This window comes from Ostreococcus lucimarinus, chromosome 13 (assembly GCF_000092065.1).
Source record: "Ostreococcus lucimarinus CCE9901 chromosome 13, complete sequence".
NCBI lineage: Eukaryota > Viridiplantae > Chlorophyta > Mamiellophyceae > Mamiellales > Bathycoccaceae > Ostreococcus > Ostreococcus sp. 'lucimarinus'.
The window spans coordinates 60750-76467 of NC_009367.1; the positions used below are offsets into that span (position 1 = coordinate 60750).

Sequence of the window (15718 nt, forward strand, 5' to 3'; positions counted from 1 at the left end):
AAGTCATCTTCGGCGACCTTCCCGAGAAGACGGACGCCGCGGGCGGCGTCCAGTTCACGAAACTCTCCTTGCGCGATCGCTCCGAGCTGCAATTGCTCGCGCTTAAGGCGCGATTCCAGCTCGCCGGGCCGAGAGAGATGGCGCGACTGATCCATCTCCGCAGCGCGGACGCGACCAAGTTACTCGCCAAGAGAGACGCCAACGGATTTCGTAAATCCATCTTGACGCTCTCCGAGCGAGGTGCGATCGTGGCGTTGCACAACGGTGACGGAAGAACGCTTTGGCGTCAATATCTGGGTGGAAAATCCGTTGGGACGTTCAAGAGTCTGATGAAGTGGAAACCAATCGGCGGCGACGACGAAGTCGACTACGCACTCGCGATGGCGAAATCGTCGACGACGACGACCTTCTTCGTCGTCAACCAATTCACCGGAGAACTATTCGGCAAGCCTACGATCGTGGACGTCGCTGCGGCGCACGTGTTGCCCTTCACTCTACCCACAGGCGAAGACGCGCTGATCGTCGTCGACGCCGAAGGCCGCGCGGCGACGTACCCGAAGCGGGCCGAGCCGAGCGCGTTGGACGCGCTCAATAGTCTGTCGTACTACAAAGTCGATCAAACGACGAACGAGGTGCGAGGGTACAAACTTCGCAAAGCCTCGGATGGAATGACGACGATGGATTCTCTGCACACGTGGACGGTGTCGTTCCCACCAGCAGCCGGTTCCATCGTTGGATTCGCAAACAAGCCCACGTCTGAAGAACGCGTCAACTCGTGGACGCGCGTGCCGGGCGATCGCTCGACACTCTTCAAGTATCTCAATCCAAACACCATCTTCGTCGCCACGAGCGACGGAACCGCGGTGCACGTGAGCTTGATCGACGGCGTCACGGGAAGGATATTGTATCGCGTTCGCCACGGCGACGCGCGCGGACCGGTAAAAGCCGTGGTATGCGAAAATTGGGTGGCGTATCACTACTTCAACACGCGAGCGAAGCGGTACGCGATGAGCGTGCTCGAAATGTTCGATGACGGCGAAGAACGGCGAAACTTAGCGGTGGGCGATTTACTGTACGATTCAATTTTGGGAAAAACGCGAAACGAGACGTCCAGCTCGTTGAATCCGCCACCCTTGCGCATCATCGGTCAGAGCTATTACGTTCGCCCGGAAGCCAAGATGATTTCCGTGACGCGTTCGAAGCGGGGCGTCACCGAGCCGGCGGTTCTGCTCGCCACGGCGAACGATCAAGTCGCGGCAATCGATAAGCGATTCTTAGATCCAAGGCGCCCGAACAAACCATCGGCGGCGGACCGAGAGGAAGGTTTGATCCCGTACACCGAAGTCATTCCGATTTTTCCCGGAAGCTGGGTCACGCACAAGCGCGTCGTACACGGCCTTCGCGGTCTCGTCACGGCGCCCGCCGAGCTCGAATCGTCTATTCACTTCGTCGCTCATGGTTTGGACTTGTTTTACGCCCGCATCACCCCGAGTCAATCCTTTGACGCCTTGGACGATGATTTCAATTATGTATTGCTCGTCTTCACCTTGGTCGCGCTCGCCGTCGGCGCTTTCGTGACAAAGCGCGCGGCGGATGCGGCTGACGCGAATCACGCGTGGCGATGATCGCGCTTTACCTCGATGCGCGTGGTCTCGATTAGCTATAGTTACAGCAAGCTGGTTGTGAAATCTAAAATCTATCGTCATTTCGCTACGCGCCGAATTTCTCACACACACCCTTGGCGAACCAAAAGTCGACGCCGTCGTGCTCGTCGCGCGCTCGTTCGCGAGATTTTCGGCAGTACACGCGAGGGTCGTTGTAATCGCGCGACTTCACTCCCGCGTATCCATCCAACGTGGTTCCAGCATCGATGAGCCCCCAGCCTTTGGAGTTGATGCGATCTTGCGCGCTCAAAATCGCGGTCTTCGCCGCCATACCGGCCGCCATGATGACCACCGGCGGCTCGTCGAACGCGTCGCCGATTTCGAAAATTCGCTGTACGACGGAATCCGCGGCGCCGTCGCCGCCCATCCCCTTCCCACTCGCGTCTACGAACGCGCTGTGCCCTATGAACGGCAACCCCTCGACGTGAGGTGGCCCCACTAAAATCACCTTGCGCTTTGCCTCGCGAACGACGTTGATGTACCCGTCGACGCCGTTCTCCTTCCACATCGACCTATCGTCGTCCCCCGGATCACCCATCGGCAAGAAAAAAAACGCGTGCCCGATCGTATCGTTCACGTCCACGCCGTCCATCGCCGCGTTCCAATTATTCCGCAGCGCCCCGTTGCACAGCCAGTGCACGCCGACGTTGAGCACGCAGTTCGGCGTCGCGCTCACGCTCATCAGCGCCCGCACCGCCAGTCGCATCGGCGACCCATCCCTCGCGCTCGAAATCATCTCCGCGTCTCCCCAGCGCGCCCATCCGAATCCGACGCGCGCGCGCGTCCTCCGTTCGACCTCTCTCACGAGCGCGAAGTCGCGCGTCGCGAACCGTCCTCGCACGTCGCGCTCGTTCGTGCACGCGCCCTCGTCTTTCGCCCCCGCGAGCAGCGTCGCCTTCAGCGTCGACCGCGTCGCGTCGTCTCGCGCCGCCGTCGCCGCTTCCGCGCCCTCGCGCGCGTCGTCGTCGACGGACGTCGTCGCGCTCGACGTCGACGCCGTCGACGACGCCTCGCCGCCGGACCGCCACCGCGCGCCGACGGTGACGCACGCGACGAGCGCGAGGGCGCACGCGAGCGCGCGCTTCGCCGCGCGCGCGCCGCGCGCGCGTCGTCGCGTCGCCATGCGTCGCCGCGCGCGCGCGCGATGGATGGATGCGTCGCGCCTTCGATCATAAATTACACGCACTCACTGTATACACATACCCGAACGTCCGAAGATTTGGATATATAAATACACGCATTCGAGCGCTCGATCGCCCATGACGCGATCGTGCCCTCGCCCGCGCGTCTCGCGGCGACGGCGCGCGCCGCGCACCGCGACGCGTCGCCGCGATCGACGCGCGAATCGCGACGGGCGCGACGCGCGCGAGGCGTGGATCACCGCCGACCGTCACGTCGCGAGCGCGCGAATCGCGCGCCGCGGCGACGTCGCGAGAGGATTCGATCGCCGCGCGATCGAGATCGCATCTTCTTTAATTTCCGCGCCGACGAACGCGACATGAGCGACGACGCGAGCGATGCGGCGGTGAAAACGACGGAGGAGGCGGCGGGCGTCGTCGAGGCGGCGGGCGCGGCGAGCGAGGCGACGGCGGCGATGGAAGAGACGACGACGACGGAGGCGGCGGCGGCGGCGGCGGACGACGACGCGGACGAACCGCGAGTCGACGCGAACGACGGTTCGGGGAAGGCGGAGAGAATGGATGAGGACGAAGACAGCGATAGCGAAGACGCGGGGATTCGACGACGACGGAGAAAGCGGGCGATGGAGTTGGATGAGGAAGATTACGAATTGCTCGAGGATAACCAAGTCACCGGGTTCAAGCGCAAGGAGAAGAAGAAACGGATTCAGACGGCGGCCGAGCGCGAGGGCGCGAGCGCGGGAGCGAAAGCGCCCGGGACGATCGCCGATCTCGAGCGTGGGTTGTTCGGGGACGACGACGAGGAGGCGGACGCCGGGGGGGAAGCGGCGGCGGACGAGGGCGCGGCGGCTGGGGCGGCGGACGAGGCGGCGAAACCGCCGCCGGCGCAGCAAGGTTTAGGGTACAGCGATGACAGTGAAGACGAGATGGACGACTTCATCGTTCGCGACGAGACGGATGGCCCGCGAGAGACGAAGGAGGAACGTCAGCGAAGATACGCGTCCGCCATTCCCGGTTTGCGGCGCGATCAGCTCCAAGACGCGGCGGACATCTTTGGCGACACCGATGAGTTGCATCGTATGTTCGCCGCTCGTAATCGCACTGGTGGCGCCAAAGAAGACGTCGTGGAAGAATTGAGTGAGGACGAAGAGAGTGATGGCGACGAATTGGACACGTTTATCGAAAAGGACGGAGCCACCGAGGAAGACTACGAACAGGCCAAGGCCGCGAGTGATGCGCGAAAAGCGGCCAAGGCGGCGAGAAAGAGTGCAGGGCGAAAGTCATCGGGCGGCGAAACCAAGGATTGGGCATCTCAAACCTTCGAACCGTCCGTCATCAAGGAACAGATGTTGACTGCGAAGGATGACGCGATTCGTGCGCAAGATTTACCAGAGCGTCAGCAACTCAAGCCACGTCCCGCGCACGCGCCGACGGATTGGGGCATGGAAGCGATGTGGATTTTTGATCGCATCATGGGTAGAGACTCGATCCAAAACAAGCCGACCGTGGAAGGTTATTCCCTTCTGTACGGGGTGGCAGATTACGAAAACGAAAACGACCGCAACAATCGACAAGAGCAAATTGCAGGCCTGCAGGAAAGTTTGCCGCAAGAAGAAGAAGAGGAAATCACGCGATGCATCGCGTTATTACTCACTCTCACTTTTGACCACCACTTGGAGATTCCGTACATCGTCTCGCAACGTCGCGATGATTTGCTGCCTCTGTTGCGAGGGCGCGCCGAGGAAGCGCGTCCGGCGCTGACTGAGGATGGCGACAACTACCAACGACTTCTGAGACGTTTCGATGTCATCGATGCCATAATGGAATGGGACGAACGATACGTGAAACTGGAACTTCGCAAGGCGAGAATCGCGTCGGCGCTTGAACAAGCCGCGAACGAGAAGGGTGAAAGCGAGCAAGGCCACGTCGCACGCCAGTGCATGGAATTGGTGCGAGTCGCGTACTTGGATAAGCACGTCGACGATGCCGAAGCCAAGGCAAACTTGTTCTTTGCTTCACTCGATGCAAACTCAAAGCTTCGTCGACCGGGTCGCAAGACGCAATACGACGCGCACGTCAAGCGAGGCATTCGCGACCTCGTCAACATGTCTGGCCCCACCGCGGAAGCTTTCGGCGAAGCCATCAAGAGTGGAATCCCCAGCGAACTCATGGCAAACTTGACGCCAGAAGATGTTGCCAAGGTGTACTTTGACCAAGGGTATGCGAACAGCGATGAAGTGATGCAGGCATTTGTGAACGTGGCGGCGACGGAGATTGGCGCAGAGTCCGAAGTGCGCAAATGGTTCCGGGATGAATTTTTGGGCCATGCCACCATCACGACGCAGCCTACGCCGGAAGGCACGGATATCATCGATCCATGGCATCCAATTGCTCCGGTGAAGCGCTTATTGAAGATGCCCGTGTACATTCTCCAAGGTGAACAATTCGCGCAGATTCTCGAAGGCAAGCGTCGAGGGCTACTCAAGGTCGACATTGGTTTCGGCGACGAGCGCTTGACCAGCGTGATTGAGCGCATGGAAAAAGCGTACTTGAGTGAAAGCATGAGTGATCTCGCGTCGACTTGGAACGAAGTACGTCGCAGAGTGATTCGGGCCGCGCTCGAAGAGCACCTACTTCCGACGTTTTCGCGCGAGACGGCGAGTCAGCTTGCGCTAGATGCAAGAGACGCATTGAATCGCGCGTGCGCTGACGGCGCATGGAACTACATTTGTCACGCCCCTTGGCGTCCGGCGAACACGGAAGACCAAGATATCGAAGTGCGCGTCGTCGCCGCCGTCTCTGGTTCGCCCGCCACATTCGTCGCGCTCGATTCAGCCGGCGAGCTTGTCGACTTCATTCAATGTCATACCCTCGGGCGCAACATCGGCGGGCCCGGAAACGTCGGTGGCGCGCAAATGATGAATCAACAGGATGAGATTCAAGCGCTCATGGATTTTATCGTTCAACACCGTCCTCACGTGTGTTGCGTCGGCGCGAGCGGTATGGATTCAAAGCGCGTGAAAGAGTCGCTCAACCTTGTCGTCGGTCGCATCATCGAAGAGCAACCGCGCGCGATTCCAGAAGAAGTTTCCGAAATTGCAGTTCACTTTGTGGACGATTCTGTCGCGAAATTGTGCGAAAACGCGAAAGAGACCAAGGCAGAGATGCCCGAGCAGCAGCCGTCTGTGTTGCGCGCCGTGGCGTTGGGTAGAGGTCTGCTGAACCCCGCCGCCGTGGTGGCTTCTCTCGTGAGCGGTGGCGAAGTCGCTTCGTTGAGAATGTGTCCGCTACAAGATTCGATGCTGAGCAAAGACGATCGCGTCGCCATCGTCGAACGCCAGCTCATAAACCTTGTGAACCAAGTCGGCGTCGACGTCAACATGGCTAGCGCGCATCCATGGTGCAGCGTGTTGCTTCGTTACGTCGGTGGTCTCGGCCCTCGCAAGGCAACCTTAGTGATAAACGCTGTGCGCACGACCGAAGGTGGCGTCGTTGACTCGCGAGAAGATTTGAAATCGGCTTTGGGCGAGGTTGTCTTTAGGAATGCGGCGAGCTTCTTGCGAATCACCGAGGCGGACATGCTTGATTCCACGCGTTGCCACCCCGAGCGTTACGAGCAAGCGATGGCGATCGTAGTGAATGCTTTAGAACTCGAGGCCAACCTTGCGGCGATGGATAAGTACGAACGCGAGCGTATCTTACAAAAAGTGTTCGATCCGAAAACGTGGGAGCAAAAGGTGGCGCCGCTCATCCTCGAAGAGTATGCCGAGTATTTGGAGTCGGAAGGCGCGGGTAAATCTTTGGAGGCACTTCGCGAGATTCGCATAGAGTTCCGTCATCCATTTGAGGAGCTTCGTCCGCCGTGGATGCCACTCACCGCTGAAGACGAATTCGCTTTACTTACCGGAGAAACCATGCACACGCTGAGCGCGGGTAAACTCATCCAGTGTACGGTGAAGAAGATTGAAGGTCCTCGTGATGGCCGAGGCGCACGCGCCGTCTGTACACTCGACAGTGGCCTCACTGGTTACGTCGAAAAGTACGACGTGAGCGACGATCAAAGCTTCAGCCGCATCGAAGAAAAAGTCGCCCTCGGTCAAGTCATCACGGCGCGCGTCAAGCCGGACGGCGTCGACGTGCACAACTTTTCCGTCCAACTCGCGTGCAGTTCTTCGGCGCTGCATCCCGATGAGACGCTCCAGTGGGAGCAACACTTGCATTACACGGAAGCAAACGGTTACTACAGCATGGTGAAGCAGCCGGGCGAGGTGCGATTGAAGAAGCAAAAGTCGAAGAAGGATATGCAAAAGAGAACCTTCGTGCCGCGTAACATCGATCACCCCAACTTCCAAAACGTCAGTTGGGCAGAAGCCGTGGAACGACTCGATACCGCGGACATCGGAGAAGTCATCATTCGTCCGAGTGGAAGAGGCACGAAAAACATCGATTGCTCTATCAAAGTGTACGACGGCGTTGTCTCTAACATCAACATCAAAGAGACAAAGAAGGACTCTGGCGTTGGCAACCTCGGTCTCGGTACTCCGCTCATCATCGACGACGAAGAGTACGAAGACTTGGATGAAGTCATGGCGAGACATATCGAACCGATCGTGTCCAACGTCAAGCATATGCTCAAGCACCGCAAGTTTATGCGCGGATCGGCGGAGGACATCGACAACGCCCTGAAACAGCAACTTGCCCGTAACCCGGGTATCCGCCCGTACGCCCTCGGCGTAGTCGAGCAGCGAGTGAACAAAGGCATGGTGTTGTTCTGCATCTCATTCATCATGAGTTCCAGTGGTCGTGTGCACCATGAGTACATTAAGGTCATCCCCGCGGGCTTCTACTACCGCAAGATGGAGTTCCCGTCCGTCGATCGTATGTTGGCCTACTTCAAAGTCAACTGCTCCAAGCCGCCCCCGGGCGCGCGCGATATGGACAACGGCGGATGGAACTAATCAGCACACACACACAAACACACACAAACACACAAAACAAAAAACCTACATTAGTAAATACGTTGCAATCACGACGCGTACAAATCTTAGCATCTTAGCGATTCGGCCTCCGAGACGGCCCTCGACCGCACACTCCCGCGCGACCGGTTTCGTGCCGACGCGCGACGTCTCGCCGCGCATGACTGACGACCTCGAATGCGTCGATTTCGCGCCCCCGCGCTCGCCCGCGACGCTCGAGCACGACGGTGGACGATTCTTTGACGACGATTCGCAAGACTTTGCAAACTTTGTCGGCGACGGCGACGACGAGGACGAGGACGACGTGTTCGATACCGTATTCTCCGCGCAAACCCGCATGCGCGCGCGCGTACTGGAGCGCATTGAGTTACTTGCGTGTAAGTTCGCGCAGGACGCCCTGCGCGCGGGCGATGGTGCGAGTGGGGGAATGCCCGTCGTGCGCGGCGATCGCCTCTCGAGATCGAATCGGCGCTACGAGAACGGGGAGGCGATCGATGAGGATGACCCGAGCGATAGCGACGAGAACGACGACATCGGAGGCAAAAGAAACGATGAATCACGAACATCTTGCGTTGTCGCCAGGTTTACGGGCGATGGAAACGCGTACGAGCGGTTTTGGGATGTTTTGAGCGTGCTCGCCAACGCGTTGCGACGGACCGATTGCGAGAGCGGCATGTCGCTGCGCGAGCTTTATTACGTGATGAATAGTCGCGGTCGACGCGGTGGTTGGCCAAGTGGTTCGACGCAAACGCGCGTGACGGAACATCAAATCGCGGCGACGATTCGGAAAATATCACAAGCTCTGGGTGCGCCCAGAATTGCCCTCGGAATCGTTGCGGCTTCGAAGGGGCAGGTGGCTGGTCGATGTCACATCGAAACCGCCTCGGGCGCTCGATTCGATTGCACCGCGTGCGGGAACGATGGGTGGGCAATTACGGGTGATTTATTTGAGCTCGACGCGACGAAGATTCACAGCGACGCAGCGTACGTGATCGTCGTAGAGAAGGACGCCGTGTTTAATCGTTTGTGCGCCGAACGCGTCTTTGAAAAGTTGCCGTGCGTGCTCGTCACAGCGAAAGGATTTCCAGATTTGGCGACTAGGAAATTTCTCCACTTGTTGCGACGCGCGCTCGAGGACAACGACCGCGGGAACGAGGCGCAGTTTTTCGGGCTCGTCGATTGGAATCCGTCGGGTTGCTGGATTCTGTCTACGTACACAGTCGGAAACTCGTCGAGCGCAATGGACGTGTCAGAATACGTCACGCCGCTGAAATGGATCGGTTTACGTTCGCAAGATTTGTATTTGATCCCCGAGTGCGCGTTTCAGGCGTTGTCGAGCCGAGACGAGGCGATGATTAACAACGCGCTGAACGAAACCGCGGCGACGCATCCGCTGAGACCTTTCGCGAGCGAGTTAGAAGTGATGCAGGCGCGAGGTCAGAAGGCTGAGATCGAAGCGTTATACGCGAATGATGACATCTCTTTCTTGCTCACCGACTTCGTGTCGTCCAAGATTGCGGCGTTCGAGGAGGAGTGACGGCGCGTCTTCATCGTAAATCTTTCCAATCATATAGTATTACCATTCGTTCGTTTTCATTCGCGCTTAAAAATCATATCAACTGTTTTACTGTACGCATCACATCGCATCGCATTTATTCATCCGTCGCGCGCTCGTCGGCGTCCAAGTTATCGAGCGAAAAGGTTTGCTCGGCCTCGTACGTTTGGTACGCTTTTCGCGCCATTTCTTCGAGTTCTCCGCCGCACAATTCTGAAATCTCGCGCCAGAGCGGCTTAGGAAGCTGAATCACTTGTTTCAGCGACAACTCCTTGGCTGCGGCGACTGGAAACCACACCCCACGCTCGCACTCGCTCTCTAGCTGCCCGGGCGCCCAGCCGCAATATCGGGCGAAAAATTTAAATTCGTCGGCGTGACACGTCGAGCCGTCTTGCTGCACCAATTCACACGCGCTGTCGTAGCCGCCGAGATACACCCCGGGTAAGACCTCGACGCTCCCCTTCACGTCCTCTCTGCCGTGCAAAAAACTCACGGTGCCATCGCCGACGTCACCGCCAAAATACAACGCGTTCTTCGCGAACGGCCCGTTTGCTTCCCCGCTCACGTACCCCATGTCGTACTGCGTCGGCCGGTTCAAAATAACCCCCATCGACCCATTCTCGTGATGTTCGAGCACCAAGATGACCGCTTGATGAAAATACTGCTGCGACATCCTAAACTCGTGATCGGCCGCGACGAGCAAGCACCCCTTCTCCGGCGCGCCGATGACGTGCGCCCACGGCGCCGACGCCGCCAGCCTCGGATTTTGCGTCTCCAGCACCTTCAAATTTTCCTCCGACACCGCCGCCGCGCGCGCCCGCTCTTCCTCCGGCGTCACCGCGCGCTCGCGCGCCAACAACTGCGCCCGAAATTCCCGCCAATCGCTCTCCAGCGCCGGCGCCACGTCCTGCGTTCGTCGCTCCGCGCGCGTCCTCGTCAGTCCCCCATCGTCCCTCGCCCCCACCGCGCGCGTCGCGTCGTCCCGCGCGCGTCGCGTCGTCGCGTCATCACGCACGTCGCTCTCCGGCGCGCCCTCGCCCTTCGCCGCGCGCGTCGTCCGCCGTCGTCGTCGCGCGCGTCCGCATCGCGACGCGACCACCGTCGTCGTCGTCATCGCGCGTCCCGTCGTCGCCATCGCGCGCGGTCGGCGCGCCGATCGACGGCGTCGTCGTCGTCGTCGTCGCGTTCGCGTCCGTCGCGACGCGCGCGCCGCCGTCGTCGCGCGTCGCGATGCGCGCGCGTCGCCGCGACGAACGGTCGACGTCGTCGCGCGCGGTGTTTAGCTATCCATATACCATAGCATAGATACCGCAAACGTATCCTGAAATACAGCGTTACGTGCGTTGTACGTGACGGGAGTATTTAATGACGAACCGTCGATGGGACTCCAGACGTTTACAATACGATGTGGGACGTCATAAAATTTAGAGGCCGCGCGCGGCGCCGACGCGCGGTCGTTGCGCGCGCGTCGCGCGTCGCGCGTCGCTCGTCGTCGCGCGCGTCGCGCGTCGCGCGTCCCCGCGCGCGGCGCCATGCGCGGCGGCGCGCGCCGCGACGGACGACCGCCGCGCGGCGCGAACGACGACGGCATCGACGATGATTTCGACGACGACGTCGAGCCGCCGCTTCGCGCGACGACGAAATCGCCGGTGCGGTTCGGCATGGCGCCGCACCCGACGCTGTGCGCGTCCGTGCCGGAGGATCTGAAGAATTACGGCCGGCGCGGGCGCGCGAGCGCCGGGACGCATCGGTGTCCGTGCGCGCACGCGGCGCGGGACGAGACGCGGGACGACGACGACGCGAGGACGTGCGCGGGAAGCGCGATGGAAACGGCGCGGCGAGGGTTCGCGGCGGCGTACGCGACGCGGGCGGGGATAAGTTTGGCGGCGCACGTCGTCAGGACGCTCAGGCGCGGGTCGGCGAGGAAGTGCTTGGATTTGGGTCACCTGGTGGGGGAGGAGACGTTGAGGTATCGGGAAGACGCGGCGCGGTTCGGATTGTTCGCGGGCGGGTTCGCGGGGACGTACTCGGCGACGCGGTGTTGGCTGTGTTACGTCACGGCGCCGAGCGGGGGGGAGGAGGGCGCGGAGACGGTGGAGAAGGGCGCGGAAAAGGGCGCGGACGCCGTCGTCGAGCGGTCGGCGAGGGAGCCGTTCACGCCCGAGTCCGCGGCGTCCATCGCGGGCGGCGTCGCGGGGCTGTCCATATTCTTCCTCAAACCGAAGTATCGTCGCGCGTTTTCGCTGTATCTTCTCGCCAAGCTCGCGCAGGCGAGCTGGGCGAGCGCGCAGAAGGAGCATCCTTGGATGAAGGAGCGAGGTCCGGCGGCGTGGAGGCACACGAATTTCGCGCTCTTCACGCTTTCGTCCGCGCAAATCATGTACGCGTACGTCATGCGACCCGATACGCTCGATCCAGGGTTTTGGAACTTTATCGTGAACGCCGGGCCGATCGACAAGCAGACGCTCGGCGCCGTGCGCGAGAGCGTGCGAAGCGGCGCGAGCGCCGCCGTGGTGGGGTGCGACCACACGCACGGAAGCACGGGCGCGCTGTGGTGCTCATCCCACGTCGCTGCGTCATCGTTTTCCACTTTCAAAAAGTGTTTTCCGTTTTACTTTTCGATTCATTACGTGCCATACGTGGTTCTTAATTTAAGCAAAGCGGTGCAGAAGCCGCTGTCGACGCTGTATCGCGCGACCAAGGCGACGGTGCGCTCGTCCACGATGATTTCCACGTACGTTGGTTTATATATGAGCACGGTGTGTTTGCATCGAAACTCCGGTCTCCGCGATCACCGCGCGCTGTACTATCTCGCCGGGGTCGTCGCCAGCGGCGCGTTGTTGGTCGAAGACGAAGGCAGGCGCACCGACTTGACTCTTTGGATTGTACCGCGCGCCGTTGATTCCCTCGTATTAGTCTTGGTGCGCAAAGGCATACTTCCGCACGTCGCGAATTTCGAAAGTTATTTATTCGCTCTCGTGATGAGCGGCGTGATGAACCTTTACGAGAGAGAACCGGACGTGTTGGAGCGCAATTTAACGCGCTTCATCGCTCGCTTCGTCGAACCGCCGACGGCGACCAGTGTCGGGCGCTTATCGAGCATCTCCCGCGACGCCAGCGTCTCGCTCATGTGAAAGTATATATTCGTGTTGTCCACACTCATCGTCTCAGCCTCGCCGCGTCGCGTTCGACGCGACTCGCGCGTTCGCGGCGTCCCGTTCGCGGCGCCCCGCGCGGGCTTCACACGCCGCCGCGCCCGAACGCCGCGCGCGATGTCCACCATCGTCATCGACGACAAGTACGCGTTGAGTGACTCGGACTCTGTCGACGCCGACGCCCCGCGATGCGCGAACTGCGGCGTCGCGAGCGACCGACTCAAAAAGTGCGCCAAGTGCCGGCGCGCGCACTTTTGCAACGCCGCGTGCCAGCGCGCGGCGTGGGACGCGCACGCGCGCGAGTGCGTCGCGGATGCGAACGCGAAACCGGCGTACAAACCGCCCGAACCGCCGCGAATGCCGACGAAGGCGGAAAAGGAAGAGGCGAAGGAGAGCGAGACGCGGCGAATTCGCGAGACGACGTTGCCGCGAGCGCGCGCGGCGTTGCGAAGAGATGGCGTCTCGACAACGGTAGATTTAGACGAGTTGATCGAGGGATTAGAAGACGCGATCGTGTTCGCGATCGGGGAGGAGGATCAGGGGTTGACTCGCGAGGTGCGGTTGGTGCTGGCGAGGGCGTATTTAGAGGCGAAGCGCGCGGATGAATGTTTGCACTATTTGGCGCCGGCGCTGGAGGAGGCGCGAAAGGAGGGCGGGGCGGCGAGCGCGGACGCGCACACGCTCGCGGCGAAGGCGCATTGCGCGAAGGGCGAGAAAGAACAGTGTCGCAAGGAATTGACGGCGGCGTTGGATTGCGCGAGCGAATCGACGAGCGACGAAGCGCAGTGCGATACGTTGCTCGACGCGGGGATTATTTTACACGATCTCGGTGACTGGGAGCGATGTGCGCCGTTGCTCAGCACCGCGGGCGAGGCGGCAGAAAAACTCGGTCGCTTGCGCGAGGCGGCGCGCGCGTATAATCGCGCGGGTTCGGCACTTTTGCGTTCGGGTCGGCCCGACTACGCCGGGCGATGCTGGACTCGAGAGCTGCGAGTGCTAGAGGCGGACGATTCCACCGATCCAGGGACGTTGGCGCAGGCTTTCGCGAACTGTGCGAGCGCTTTTTTACTCACTCGCGGCGAAGACGATGATGCGTTCAACTTACACAAGAAGTCCGCGCTCACGAAGGCCCGCGAGTCTGGAAATGACGCTGAGGCTCGCGTTTACTTGCAATTAGGCAACGCTTACAAACTCGCCGGAGACGCGATAGATGATAGTTTAGCGCGCGCGAAAGATTGTTTCGAGAAAGCAAAGTCGTTATCGGCGACCGATGCTGGCGAGATCGCTTCGCGGGCTTTAGAAATGCTTAGTCTGTAATCATGATTGCAAAGCTGAGCGTTTCGTGTGAAACGCGCTTTGGCGAAGCGCCCTACTAATCTACTGTGTCGTTCACCGTCGGTACTGCATCGATGAAAGCGGCGTGCGCGTTAAAGCGTATGCAACGATGTTATCCATCGAGCATTTGTAAAAATTCATCGTTGGGGAAATTGGACAAATTAAACTCCGTCGACGCCGAAGTCGAGAGGCAGCCGTGCTTGAGCGCCCAGTCGCGAAGTTCAAAGTTGCCCTCTTCCGTGGCTTTCTGAATCGTCCAACCGTCCCAAGGGCATCCGTGCTGACGAAGCCATTTTAAGACGTCCAAGTGTCCGCCTATAGCGGCGAACGCGCACGTGCGTGAGTTCCACAAGCACCCGTGCTGACGCGCCCACTTCAAAATGTGCAAATTTCCCTCCCACGCGCTGTACTCGCACGTGTACATGTTCCATGGACAACCGCGCGCGCGCGCCCACTGCAGCACGCTCAAGTGACCACCGAGCGCGGCGTGCGCGCACGTTTGTTCATCCCAAGGCACTTCTTCGGCGCGAAGGTACTCGAGCAACTCGACGTGACCGCCGTACGCCGCGGCGGCGCACACGCGCGCGTCGACGGGGCACCCCTGTTTATGCGCCCACTTCAACACCTCGAGATGGCCGTGTCGCGCCGCTTGCACGGGCGTCCACAAGTTCCAGGGGCAGCCTTGCATTCGTAACCACTTGAGCATGTCCAAATGCCCACCCACCGCGGCTTCTTGGCACGTCCAGTCGTGCAGGATCCCCCCTTGCGAGTGCAAAAACTTGAGGCAGTCGAGGTGGCCGAAGCGCGCGGCGACGTCGCCCGCCGAGTGCGGCCATGGACAGTTCTCCGCTCGCAACCACTCGAGAACGTGTAAGTGTCCGCCCTTGGCCGCGTCCCACACCGCTTGCTCGTCCCAGGTCTCGCCCTCCGCGCGCAACCACTTCAGCGCCTCCAAGTGCCCGCCCTCGCACGCGTACTGAATCGCGCTCGAGTGCCAGTGGAAGTTGTGTCGTTTCAGCCACTTCAGCACCGCGAGCTGGCCGTTCTTCGCCGCCTTCGCGCACACCGCGCTTCCCCACGGACACCCTTCCGCCTTTAACCAGCGTAAAATCTCCAAATGCCCTCCTCGAGCGGCGCAAATCGGCGTCAATTCGTCCCACGGACACCCCACCTCGCGAAGCCAGCACATCATTTCAAAGTACCCCCCGTTCGCCGCGTTCGCGAACACCGCCGAGTTCAACGGGCACCCGTGCGCGTGCGCCCACTTCAAAATATCCAAGTGCCCTCCCCGCGCCGCCGCCACGCACGTGTCCGCCGTCCACGGGCACCCGTTTCGATACCCCCACTCCTCCGGTTTCGGCCCCGCGTAGAACCCCTGCTCGCGCAGCCACTGCACGCTCTCCAGCTTCCCGCTCGCCGCCGCCGCGCGACACAACCGCCAATCCCACGGCACGCCCTGCGTCTGCGCCCACCTCAACATCGCCGGCGAGTGCACGAACTTACTCACCCGCATCGCGCACACCGGATCGCGTCCCGACTCGATCACCGCGTCCAGGCACCCGTGCGACACGCGCGACAGCACGTTGCAATCCGTGTCGTCCAGGTACTTCATGATGTACTGCTGGAACACGTCCGGCAGCATTCCCTGCGACACCAATCGCTTCGGCATCGTTCACTCGACGCGCGGAAGAGCGCCGCTCGCGTCGCGTCGCGTCGCGTCCCGCGTCCGCGCGCGCCGTCGTCCGGACGCCGTCGTCCGCGGTATGCCGTCGCGTCCCGCGTCGCGTCCCTCTTCGCGTCGCGCGCGTCGCGTCGCGTTCGCGCACGGCGCGCGCGGTGATTCGAGCGCGTCGCGTCGCGTCGATCGACGCCGTCGATCGGCGCTCGCGGCGTC

General features: G+C 60.9%; 8 protein-coding genes across 8 annotated transcripts; 5 read left to right on the plus strand and 3 right to left on the minus strand.

Moving 5' to 3' along the window:
• Positions 1-380: 380 nt before the first annotated feature.
• OSTLU_41640 (predicted protein) lies at positions 381-1625 on the plus strand (the record flags this gene model as incomplete). The annotated part of the gene is made up of 2 exons (XM_001420856.1): positions 381-1058; positions 1107-1625. 2 exons carry the CDS (start codon positions 381-383, stop codon positions 1623-1625), a joined length of 1197 nt encoding a protein of 398 aa, XP_001420893.1.
• An 85-nt stretch (positions 1626-1710) lies between these two features.
• OSTLU_93575 (predicted protein) lies at positions 1711-2787 on the minus strand (the record flags this gene model as incomplete). Its single annotated transcript, XM_001421003.1, has 1 exon — positions 1711-2787. One exon carries the CDS (start codon positions 2785-2787, stop codon positions 1711-1713), a length of 1077 nt encoding a protein of 358 aa, XP_001421040.1.
• Positions 2788-3882: 1095 nt separating this feature from the next.
• GTB3501 (predicted protein) lies at positions 3883-7824 on the plus strand (the record flags this gene model as incomplete). The annotated part of the gene is made up of 2 exons (XM_001420857.1): positions 3883-4279; positions 4421-7824. The coding sequence occupies 2 exons, from the start codon at positions 3883-3885 to the stop codon at positions 7759-7761; spliced, it is 3738 nt and encodes a 1245-aa protein (XP_001420894.1). The 3' UTR covers positions 7762-7824.
• A 628-nt stretch (positions 7825-8452) lies between these two features.
• Positions 8453-9316, plus strand: OSTLU_27014 (predicted protein; the record flags this gene model as incomplete). Its single annotated transcript, XM_001420858.1, has 1 exon — positions 8453-9316. One exon carries the CDS (start codon positions 8453-8455, stop codon positions 9314-9316), a length of 864 nt encoding a protein of 287 aa, XP_001420895.1.
• A 115-nt stretch (positions 9317-9431) lies between these two features.
• On the minus strand, positions 9432-10298 carry OSTLU_88895 (predicted protein; the record flags this gene model as incomplete). The annotated part of the gene is made up of 1 exon (XM_001421004.1): positions 9432-10298. A coding segment is annotated over one exon (867 nt), but the record flags the coding sequence as incomplete, so codon positions are not given.
• Positions 10299-11139: 841 nt separating this feature from the next.
• Positions 11140-12396, plus strand: OSTLU_2634 (predicted protein; the record flags this gene model as incomplete). The annotated part of the gene is made up of 2 exons (XM_001420859.1): positions 11140-11388; positions 11470-12396. Coding segments are annotated over 2 exons (1176 nt in total), but the record flags the coding sequence as incomplete, so codon positions are not given.
• A 210-nt stretch (positions 12397-12606) lies between these two features.
• On the plus strand, positions 12607-13806 carry OSTLU_27017 (predicted protein; the record flags this gene model as incomplete). Its single annotated transcript, XM_001420860.1, has 1 exon — positions 12607-13806. One exon carries the CDS (start codon positions 12607-12609, stop codon positions 13804-13806), a length of 1200 nt encoding a protein of 399 aa, XP_001420897.1.
• On the minus strand, positions 13789-15718 carry OSTLU_25378 (predicted protein). Its single transcript, XM_001421005.1, has one exon. It carries the CDS (start codon positions 15491-15493, stop codon positions 13937-13939), a length of 1557 nt encoding a protein of 518 aa, XP_001421042.1. The 5' UTR covers positions 15494-15718; the 3' UTR covers positions 13789-13936.